Consider the following 11,124-nt stretch of genomic DNA (forward strand, 5'->3'; position numbering starts at 1 on the left):
TTTGACAATACTTAGTATATCCCAGTGAACAGACCGCGCCTCGCTGTGTTGGCCGATTTTCCGTCCTCGCCTGTTTTTGTCACTATCGTTATTAACTGTCGCGCCCCACCCGCGTGTATGTTTCGGGTCCGAAGGCTTGCTGGGTTTATACAATGTTCCCCATGCGGAAAGATGGGCCCATTGAAGCAACAAACACGTCGCTACACCCCCATATGGAAGTCTGATCCGGCTGTCGATAACGTCGCTCCCCTTCGAGACGAGGATGAGCGACGCACCTTGTGGGCGGAGGTGGGCCCCATCTCAGATGTTGGTAGTGCCGTCACCGCGTGGATACGCTTCGGAAATGATCCCGTCCTCCATACAGCGGTTCCCACCATGCTTGGCGGGAAGTTTCGAAATCAGCAGCGGGAGAAGGAGTCGCTTCTGCCCAACTCGAGCTCTCCTTTTGCGTATGTGGAGGATTACATGGGTACTAACCTTGTTTTTGGCTCTCCAGTGCACGCTAAGGAAAGCGCGGCGGTGTGGGCGACTTACTTCGAGCGACGGTATGCCAGTCGACTGCGGTTAAGCCGCCGCACCGTCGCGAATTATGTGGGACTCATCAATTCACCGGAGGTGTTTGATGATGAATCGGACCGACCGGAGACGCGATGGTCACAGGATACTTTTTTTCGGGAGTGCGCCTACTTGTCCGAGAAATTCCTGAAGGAAAAAGTGTCAAACATGCAGCAGTTTGAGGCGGCCTTGAAACGAGCTTCACCGGAGGCGTATCTCGCCTTCTTTGACGCCTTTCAGCAACAAACCCAAACGCAAATTCCTCTCCCCTCACCGAGTGTGTGGCATTATGAGGGAGAACGCCGGAAGCAATGGGCAGAGAAGTTTATTAGCATCTCCCACAAAGCGCAGGCCTTCTTCAAGGATGTTCTCTCTGAAGACGTGAAAAAGTACCAGGAGGTTCCTGGGAAATTGTTGCAGAAGGTTAAACCTGTCTTAGCGGATGTGGGGAAGATATTAGTGAAGCGACACGAACGGTGGTTGAAGGGTCGCGTGTGGACCTCCCTTACCGAAGAGGAAAGGGAGGCGTACTGCATGAAGGAAGTAAAGCGCCAGCAGATGCAGGTGGAGGATGGCGAATTTGATCCCATGATGGAGGACGATGTCGACGATACAGAGTTGGAAGAATGGCAGCGTGAGCATGATGCCATCATGGAACTTATGAACTCACCCATTGATGGGCTCCATTTCACTACTCTGGAACTGTGGTTGCATGCGATGCGTTGCGAGGAGTTGGAAACGGAGCACATCTATACTAGTGCTCGCGTGCGTGCCGTTCAAGTCGCGGCTAGGAAGAAACTGTATGACACAACCTCGTACGAGGAGGTGATACAAGCAGTGGTGGAATCTATTGCCCGCGGTACGTTAGATTTGGGAGCTGGGGTACTTCGCCCGCACTTTAACGAAGTGTGGTGCCAGCTGAACTACGCCAAGTTTGGGTCATCAACCATAACGCAACACACGACTACGTCCCGTCGACAGTTGCTCTTTTTCCACGCTGGGTCGTTGAAGGACATCGCTGCAACCGCCACACTTTATTATGCAACGAAACCCCTGAGCAACTCACTGGACTACGCATCTCCGTACAAATATCGTCGGTCGTTGATCACTCTCTGCTCTAACTACGGAGTGGAGACTGCGTACACAACTCAACGTCCCCTGCTGCGCAGTGCAGCCAACCTTGCACGAGCGGAGGATTTAATTCACGCTGTTGTCACAGCCGCTGCACAACCCTTTGGGGAACGACGTCGGGCAGCCACGCGCGATCTTCACATGGAATTTCAGCGTTTGGCTGTTCCGGTGGAGCGGGTTATTGTAGCTAACCCTGTTTCTGCACTTTTGGAATCTGGAGCTGATCCTGATGAGAAGCCAGTGGAAGGTGAGAAGGTGAATATGTGGCCACTTGGTGCAAAACGTGTCGTGTTGTATAAGTGGTCAGCACCTAACGTGGAAAAGCTCAAGGCAATGGAGAGCGATGCAGCACCCGCTGTTAGCGGGTCATCGCTGACGGCTGAACGTCTGCGGGAAATTCAAGAGCTTAAGCGCCGTGGGTTTCTTGAGGTCTCGCTCTGGCGTCGCGTCACCGCACAGGAGAGGAAACAGAGGAATGAAATTGTAGAGGCGAAGAAAAAGCAAGTTGAAGAGGTCGTACGGACTGTTCCGTCTTTGGCGCACCTCCACCAATACGCGACTTCTCTCTACAGTCGCATTGAAGAGAGAGTGGCGTTTCCCACCGAAACCTCGACCGTCACTGAGACCACCAATATGAAGGAGGAAACCAATAAGCCTCTAGAGGATTCAGAGTGGGAATTTGCGGTTTTGCTTGATGATCGAGTTCTACTTAACAAGGAGGAATCAGTTGAGTTGTATCTCCCATACAGGGACGCGAATGGGGAGTTACTTGCCCAAGGCGAATACCGCGCGCTGGTGCGTGCATTTGATTTGGAGGCAAACCCCAATCTCCACCCGGCGTACTGCAGCGTGGGATATTCAGAGTCGTTTCAGGTTTTCGACGCTCTACCACAACTTATAGCTCAATTCTTTCGTGTGAAAGATGCGACAGCTGAGGCAGCTGGTGTGACGCATATCCCCGCCGCCGACTTTACACCATTTTGTGCGTTTCTTCGCGATGCCGGTTTGGACGTTCCACTGCGCTGTGAGTTTGAGGCAGGACAGGCTGTAACAACGGATGGTGATGTGTACATGGATTATTTTCTGCAACTTCTGCGTGGGGAGGCTTTCCACCAGAGCCACGCGCAGGCGGGTCTTACTGAGGCACAGCGCGCTATTGAGCCCCTCTGTCGCGCGCACTGGGTTGTTCATCACCCGGGTGCTGACGAGTCGGAGTGGGCTACCGCCCGCCGTAGTGTATTGGATCACGCAATGCAGCATGAACGTGAGTGGTGGTTCCCCAATGAAATGCTCGATGTGAAGGATGTTGTCACTGGAAGTACAAATGGACTGACACCACAGATGTATCCCGCTGCCGTGCGTTACGGCGTGGAGCTCTGCACGGTGCTAACAGCAGAGGGGAAGTTCGTGGACGAAAGGGGTTCGGGGCTCTCTGCAAGATGTGTTGTTAACGGGACGGGAGCCGCAGAGTCGGTTGTATTTGACACTGCAAACTGTAATGGCACCAACACTACATCGGTGGAGGATGCTTTGCGAGTGGCCCATGGTGCACTGCGAAGCGCACAGGACAGACACAACACGCTTGCAGCTTTCCGCCTTGGACCCCTCTCAAAGCAGTCGCAGGTACTCTTGTTCTGCGGTGTGAATGCGTATGAGTTTGGTGGTAAGTACGCTCGTACGTATGCATATGCCTTTGAAAAAGCCAAAAAGGAGCTGGAGGTGACGGCAGCATCCGGGTTTATGGCTCCAAGCCTCAGTCATGAGGACATAGAGCGTCTCTCGGATCAACCAACCACTTCACCATCTGTCGACCGCTTTGCCTCCACCACTCATCCCGAGCAGCGCAAAGCACAGTTTGTTCCTCGTGTGGGTCCAGGCTCGACACCCCTGGAGGACCCAGCTGCCGATCAGAAATCAGAATGGAGTTGATGATATAACAAAGTATCGCATACATGCAGGTGCTCAATCGCCTACGCAACTATTGAATAGTTGAAATTATCGATCGTGCTCCCTCCTTTCCCTCCCTCACTCATCACTACGATCCCTGAAGGGGAGAAATACTTCACTTGTATGCCCTCGCTCTAACAAGTGTCCGCACCGTCGCGTGACTTTCGGTACGTTAATCACTTTTTTTTTTTTTTTTTAATGGGATGCCATGCGTAAGTATTGTTAGCGTCCCACCGAAAGTGAGGGAATAAAAAGAGATTGCGGTGCCGCTAGGTGGACGGTGTGTCGTAATTTATGTTGTGCTGGGCGGGATACATATAATGGATGGGGAAGGGGGTGGTGTCCCGCAAGTTGTCAGGGGAGATGATGAAGCAATACGTCCCTGTTTGGAACATGCTTGAGTTACACTTAAAGTGAGTCATCATCACACACTTGGATGTTCCGTTTTCCCTTCCTTTACACTCTGAGGGGGGTATATAAAAAAGTTCCCCCCCTCAATTCAGGTGTTGACTACTCCCATTTTACGGTTAGTGTCACCATGCTCTCTTGTATGACTCTCTTGTTGTTATTTACTTATCGACTTCCTCCCCCTTTTTTTGTTCATCCTGCCGTCGCCACAACATCGGGCGACTTCGTTTATGTTTTGAAGCTCCCACTCTTGGGCACTGCGTCCGTATCGAGGCATTGTCGAGCAGTTGTCCTGGGGGTGACACCCTGGAGGTTCATTCCTCGGTTTAGGGGACTTTTGTTAGTAAGGGAGGACACCTACGTCAGTTTCACGCTGAGGAACTGGTTGTGCAAAGGCAGCTCGACTAGTGACGACGCTCGAGCAAGCGTGATACGCAGACCCGGTGTCTCGGCATCAAAAAAAAAAAAAAGTCAATACATTGAAGGGGAATTGTGCCCAAAGTACATTTGTTTCTCTTTGATAATACCTACGGAGAAGGTCTTGTGCATTTACCCTGTTGGAAGAGAAGTGTGCTACACTTGTGCCAACTCCAATTGTACCGTAGAAGGGGCAGAGGACTGAGAGCAAAAGGAGGGAGCCCAGTCGAGCGGTTTTAAATTCTGTTCGGCGGGTGCATCTGACGCCTCACTTTCCCTATTATTGTTTTTTTTTTAAATAATGTTTTGTTTCTTCCAAAACCGCTGGGAGTCGGGTCTTGGTGCCCATCTAACCGAGGAACTCATTAGTAGCGCATTCAGCGATTTTGCGCCTTACGCGGGGGCGGAGCAGCAACAGACACGTTTCGTCCGCCGCCAAAGCGATGGGACAACCACCAGAGTTGCTTATGGGGAAGATGGGGGGTGGTCGGTAAGCATGGGAAATCCTTACGCTGGCGGCATATCTTTTGCAACGACACCAGATTTACTCTGTGATATGCAACTGCGCATACCACTGAAGTTGGCTAGGGATGTTGTGGAGCAGAATAGCGAAAGGGGGATCATTGGCAGTGCCGACAACAGTGAGGTGCTTCCAGTTTCCAGAATCTCCCTAACACCCATAACCACACCCTACGATAGTCGAAGTCCTTTTCAGTATTCTGTGCCCCCTCCACTTGGTCCCACGGGTTGCTTTGGCATGGTGGAACTTTTGTACTCCTACGTGACACATGTGTATGGCGCTGGTTTACGGGTTGGACCGTTGTCCCTTCGAGCGACGGCTTCCCCGGGAGGCATGCCCTCAATAGACAATTCGTATGTGAGTGCTTTGGGCCAAACTGCCTGTCTCGTTGACGGTTCGTGGTGCGCTCCGTTGAGTGCCTTTCCGTCGTGTAACCTTACAGTGGCGCTGCAGCACCCCTTTATGGCCGTTGAGGGTGATACGCTTGCAGCAATTTGTTTGGAGAGTTCGGCGCCAAAAACACCAGAGGGACAAGGGTGCAATAATTTTCGTCTTCTTGTTGTGCAGACGCTTGCAACAAGTAATAGGCAAAACAAGCAGAATCCCAGTGATTCTCACTCGCATAGCTTCAGTTCGGTTCTCAGGGGCGACAAAAACTGGCGTGAGCTAGGCACACTCGTTGCTGTACAGAAATCATTTCGCAACCAACGCTTTCGACTCAGTGCTGCTGCTATGATACACGACCATGAATTAGACTATGAAACCGCAGCTTTGGCGGATGTAACAGCCATATTTTCTAGACCAACGGTACTGCGGTTGGGTTTCAACAGAGCCCGCCGTGTTGCCATGGGTATAGCGACAGAAATACTTAATGGACTTACCCTTACATTGGGTGTCCATTACACAGCGGGGGACTTGCGGTTTGGACTTGAAGCCGCCCTTTAGCGCCCGGGAGACTCTACTCCAGTCTGTTTTTTTGTCGTACCCTGCCTATCTTTTCCCTCTTCCCACACATGAATACGCATATAAACCTGCGCACGTGTCTGTTCATTGATACTCTTTGGCGTCGAGAAGAGTTCCTTTTTTTTAAAAAAAACCCGCTTCTTCTATTCTCTTCTCTTCTGCATTTCCGCCCCTCCCTCACCTTCACTAAATACATCCGTTTCGCATGTGTTTTCTGATCTCTCGGCACATCCTCTCTGAACTGTCGGTGTTCTTTCCTGTATGTGGCTATGCAGCAACCAATAGGAACAGCGGGAAAAGGGGTGAAGGAGGATATCTTCAACCATTTCCCCTCTCTAAGTTATTGAAAAAGCAATCGTGGCACAACAAACTGACACGCGAACAAAAGTGAGATTAAAGGGAAGGAGAGAGTTAATAATAAAAGAGGGTTAACCGTTGATCATATACTTTCATATTCGTTGCGGGGCAAACCACACTTTGGGAAGCCGTACTGTGAAGAGAGAAAATGCTAAGGACAAATGGTAAGATTCTCAATGGCAAAACTCCCAGTAACGTGGTAGCAAAGTCCTCGGGGGTAAAGAAAAAGATTGTTAAGATAAAGTCGTCCTCTGCTCCGAAGCCTGTGGAATCTGCACTGACGGGAAACTACGGACGTGTCTTGTTTCAAATGGCGATATGTATCGCAGGCATTTATGTATGTTTTGGTTTTTGGTCCATCAAGCAGGAGCGCATTATGACAAAACCGTACGACGCCGTTGTGGTTGTGGGAGGTAATACCACTGTGGTGTCGACGAAGTTGTCGACTGTGTTTGTCCTTGGGTTGGTGCAGGTGGTAATGGCAGTGGTGGTAAGTTGTGTACTTCTGCTGGCTGAGAGACTATATGCTGGGAAAAGTCAGAAGGCGGAAAAGGAAGAGACACAGAAGCCTAAACTGGAGAAGAAAAAAAAAGGAACCGTGAAACCAAAGAATGGAGAAATGGTGAACAGAAGGGAAGACAAGAAGGTGGTTGTCGGACGTACGGCGAGCAATAAACCAAAGAGGAAAACGGAGGAGGACAACACCGCTCTCTCGACAGGGGCAGATAAGGAGTTGGAAGCCAATAAAGCGTTTCGCAACGCGGTACTTATTGGGTTCACCAACGGCTTTGCGTCCATGTTGGGCTTCGCGGCGATGCGACGGTTGCCCTACCCTGTGGTCCTCGCAACCAAAATGTCGAAAATGGTTCCAGTGATACTCGTTGGTTTCTTTTGGCACGGCACACGATACTCGCTGAGCAAGTGCCTTGCCTGTGCCCTCATAACAGGCGGCAGTTTTTGTTTTTACATGCTAGGAGAAGCTGGTGACGAGAGTCAAGCGCTAAAGAGTAAGACACGCAACAGAAGCGAAGTTGTGAGCTTGTTTGGCTTCGTGTTACTGTTTGTCAACCTGTTGGCTGATGGTTTCACAAACTCTACACAGGATAAACTGGTAAAGGTGCACGGCTGGACAAGTAATAAACTCATGTTTGTTACGAATCTTTCCACAGCTCTGTGGATTGGCGCCGTCCTGCTGCTCATGGAGTGCCTTCAGCCATTTGCCACCGCGTACCTCAGCATTAGTGAGCCCGTCACATTCTCCCCTTCTTTTGCGGCGTTTCACCCGTTGCTTCATCGGCTCGACGAATCGTTCAGATGGTTTCTGAGAGATGTAGCACCCTTCAATGACTTTTCGAAAACCATGGACTTCTTCAATCGGCACCCCGAGGCCTTGTACGATGTCACTGTAATGAGCGTACTGAACGCAGTGGGACAGATGTTTATCTTCCGCACTATTTCATTGTTTGGGAGCCTCACCCTGACGGCGCTGACGCTGCTTCGTAAATCCTCAAGCGTTGTGCTGTCTATTATTGTCCACGGTCACAGTGTGACGCTGGAGCAGTGGTTTTCACTGGCTGTTGTGTTTGCTGGGGCCGTATGGGAAGGGCTTATTCACGCCCGCAAGGAGCCTGTAAGTAGTAAGTGAGGTATTAATTCCAGAGTGAGTTGAAGGTACATCACTACACTTTGTACACAATCGGGTGGATGTATGTTTGCAGTTATTTGCGTCTGTGTCTGTGTCTGTGTGTGTGTGTGTGTGTGTGTGTGTGTGTCTGTGTGTGTGTGTGTTGTAGAGATGCTTGCGAAGCCGGCTGAAGGAAGATGTTTTATTTACACTAGTCTATACTCCTTCGATTTGCAGTTGCGGCGCATGGGGAGGGAGGGTGCGCAACTGAACCGACTGGTTTGCACGTGGCTGTACTCACCTGTGATGTGACTGTTGGTTTTTATTATTCTTCCTTTTTGTGGTGCAGTTTGTTTTTGGGTCGTTTGCTCCGTCGTGAGTGAAAAAGTAATTAACCGCACCCAACGGGCAGGCGCAACCCTGGGGTTCCACAGAGGTGGGGCATTTTAAAAGGGGGGGTGCCACTCCGCGTGAGTGTGTAGACGCAAGGCGTTTGGCTGACTGTTCAATGTCATCATCGCGCTTGAAAGGTGAGGACGGGGTTGGAGGGGAAAAAAAAAGATTGGAGGTCGGGAGCCTCCTTGTGGAGTGCCCTCTTCTGATGTTTAAAGGTGTGTGTCGGCGTTACCGAGTGCATATTATGGTGCCCGGTGATTGTGTATGTTTGCATCTCATCCTACCAGCTTCAACTATCAACCACTGTGTTGCGCGCCTTGTAGTTGTTGACGTGGGGACAACTCATGTGCGCCATCGTGGTCGTGACGTTACCGCCGCATGTTTCTTTTCTTTTTTTCTTTTATCCTTTCCGGTGACGTACCTGCACGTGACCGATACGATGTTTGAGTGCGTATGCGCGAAGAATTCAACGTGGATACCAGCTGCGGCTCACCTCCACGTGGAGTGAAAACGCAGGTAAATAACTTCTTTGTTTATGTGTGGCGGGCCTGGAGGGGGAAGTGGAACAGTGAAGCCACTGAGAAAGAAAAGTGATGTTTCAGTTGAAAAGAAGGAGGTTGACAAATTATTGGATTCGGAATCGTTCACATCCTCCAGGCACCGGGTTCGCCGCCGCGAATGGACACAAGCCGAAGGTGAACAGCCTTTCGGAAAGCTAAGTTTAAATCCAACTGTTTGTACGCTCTTTGATGTGAAGATGAAAGAACACTAGACATATACACATGTGTGTATCTTTTTTCTTGAACTTTTTGTCTCACTCTTTGACAACAAGGAAGAAGGGAAAAAGAAAATAAATCAAGAGTAATGGCAGAGGGAGTACCGGCACCTTCTTCGTCATTTGCACAGAAAATGCATCAATTGTTGCAAATCCGTGCGGAGCGACAGCCTCTCGCTGAGGGTTACATGCGCTGTCCACTAAACCCTACACATCAAGTCCCCATCGCCGCCATAGTAACGCACCTCTCAAAGGCACACCAGCAGGACTCGCTTGACATTGCACCCGATGCGATGTATGGCGTGAACACGCGCTCCAGGCGCAGTGAATTCCTTAAAGAACAACTTCAGAGGATGCAACCTGTGGATGAAAGTGATCTTAGCGAGAGCGGTTATTCTAATCACCGAAGGAAAAGGTACCGGCGCAGTTCGAGTCAGTCCTACAGTTCTGACATGGGTTCATCTTCCTCCTGCTGCTCAAATGGAAGGAGCAACGTGTCGCGACAGTCGAACTCCTCTCGAAGTAGCGGGAAGCATCGCCACTATGAAGAAAGGCCGTACAATAATAGAAGGAGGGAGGAGCAGCCTACGCAACGGTCCTTCCATGGGAATAACACAACAAACTGGCACGATCCGTCTAACGTTTTCAAGAGACTCTTGGGTCGTTACCCCTTTGGGGCTTCTATCAACAAACAGCGTCTTACAGAGTTTTTAATCTGTTTTGGCCCTTTGCAGTCGTTTAATTTTTTGGCGAATGGCACTGAATTTGTGGTGGAATTCGAAAGTTCGGCGGCCGCCTCTAAGTGCTTACAAGCCGCCACGCCTAACCTTTTGATTGACGATGTTTGTGTGAGAATGTACCCGGTACCGTTACCAAGCCCCGGAGTTGCACCCGAATTTTCTTACGGGGGTGCTGAAATAATGCGGACCCCTCCACCATGGCCTGATGATGCGGCGCCTCCAACTGTTGTCTCGTCACTTCCAGCGGCGCAGCAGAACCAACCGTGGCCGCCTACTGACATAACACCTTCCGTTGCAGTTGGGGTTGGAGTTGGGAGCAAATCAGTTGGTGTCCCTGTGCTGAGTAATGTGGACGACCTTGTAGATGCTTTCACATCAGTCAGCAGCGCACGGATAACGTCTAACACGGCAATACTTTCGTGTGCTGTGAGGACGACGTGTGGGAAGAATGTCACCACAGAGGACATATGGAAAGAATTGTGGCACTTTGGTGAGATGAGAAACATTTTATTGGTGGGGCCGCGTGTTGTAGTGGAATTCTCGGATGGCAGGGGTGTGAGGAGGGCAACCCAGGCAATGGAGTTGGAGCCGGGTAAATTCAAGTTCTGCAGTTTATTGGGCGAGGGTGAAGGCCGGTAGGTTTTGCAGGGGCGCGTGCGTTCCGCACTCATTCGGGCGATGCCCAGTGCGGCACTAATCCCTGTGACGGTGGTCCTCTCAGTAATCACGTTCGCCGAAGCAACGAAGCACGAAAGGCTTTTGTGTGTTGGAGGGCCAAGTTAACCTAATGGAAATAATGCGCGTACATCTTATGGTCGACGACGTGTAACTTTTTCGCCAAACCTGCGGACGTGCGGAAGAAGTCGCACACTCCAGCTTAATAAATGGGGGCAAGGGGATGGGATGAAGATTTTTTTTAAAAAAGAAATGAGCACGGCACGTATACCGTTCCCTCTTTTTTCGTTATTGCCTTCTGTTTTCTCTTTTCTGCTACACGAAGAGGAGGGAAATGATCTAAGTCGGATGGCACATTAATCTCTTCTATTTATTTCAAGCTTTCTTTTATTTCGCTGCCCCTCTTAACGTAACTGTAGGGTTTGGGAAGGCTCTTTCCCGTGGTAGTGGCGGGGGCGAAGTGAACAGCGAAAAAAAAAAGAGGGAAGTGTTACAAGTGAATCAAAGGGCCAGGTAAAGGGCCCCGCAGGTGACAAAATAGTCACTGTATTTAGGAAGTGCGTCTGCGTTTTTGTTCAAGGTATTCTAAAGCATACATATATATATATATATATAT

At 50.2% G+C, this 11,124-nt stretch overlaps 4 protein-coding genes across 4 annotated transcripts; all 4 read left to right on the plus strand.

Moving 5' to 3' along the window:
- Positions 1 to 117: 117 nt before the first annotated feature.
- TEOVI_000521500 (uncharacterized protein) lies at positions 118 to 3,615 on the plus strand (the record flags this gene model as incomplete). Its single annotated transcript, XM_067220702.1, has 1 exon — positions 118 to 3,615. One exon carries the CDS (start codon positions 118 to 120, stop codon positions 3,613 to 3,615), a length of 3,498 nt encoding a protein of 1,165 aa, XP_067076803.1.
- Positions 3,616 to 4,759: 1,144 nt separating this feature from the next.
- Positions 4,760 to 5,923, plus strand: TEOVI_000521600 (uncharacterized protein; the record flags this gene model as incomplete). Its single annotated transcript, XM_067220703.1, has 1 exon — positions 4,760 to 5,923. One exon carries the CDS (start codon positions 4,760 to 4,762, stop codon positions 5,921 to 5,923), a length of 1,164 nt encoding a protein of 387 aa, XP_067076804.1.
- Positions 5,924 to 6,446: 523 nt separating this feature from the next.
- TEOVI_000521700 (UAA transporter family, putative) lies at positions 6,447 to 7,943 on the plus strand (the record flags this gene model as incomplete). The annotated part of the gene is made up of 1 exon (XM_067220704.1): positions 6,447 to 7,943. One exon carries the CDS (start codon positions 6,447 to 6,449, stop codon positions 7,941 to 7,943), a length of 1,497 nt encoding a protein of 498 aa, XP_067076805.1.
- A 1,239-nt stretch (positions 7,944 to 9,182) lies between these two features.
- Positions 9,183 to 10,472, plus strand: TEOVI_000521800 (U11-48K-like CHHC zinc finger containing protein, putative; the record flags this gene model as incomplete). The annotated part of the gene is made up of 1 exon (XM_067220705.1): positions 9,183 to 10,472. The coding sequence occupies one exon, from the start codon at positions 9,183 to 9,185 to the stop codon at positions 10,470 to 10,472; it is 1,290 nt and encodes a 429-aa protein (XP_067076806.1).
- Between the last annotated feature and the right edge of the window lie 652 nt (positions 10,473 to 11,124).

The sequence above is a fragment of the Trypanosoma equiperdum genome (genome assembly GCF_001457755.1).
Source record: "Trypanosoma equiperdum strain OVI genome assembly, contig: ctg_1204, whole genome shotgun sequence".
NCBI classification, from domain to species: domain Eukaryota; phylum Euglenozoa; class Kinetoplastea; order Trypanosomatida; family Trypanosomatidae; genus Trypanosoma; species Trypanosoma equiperdum.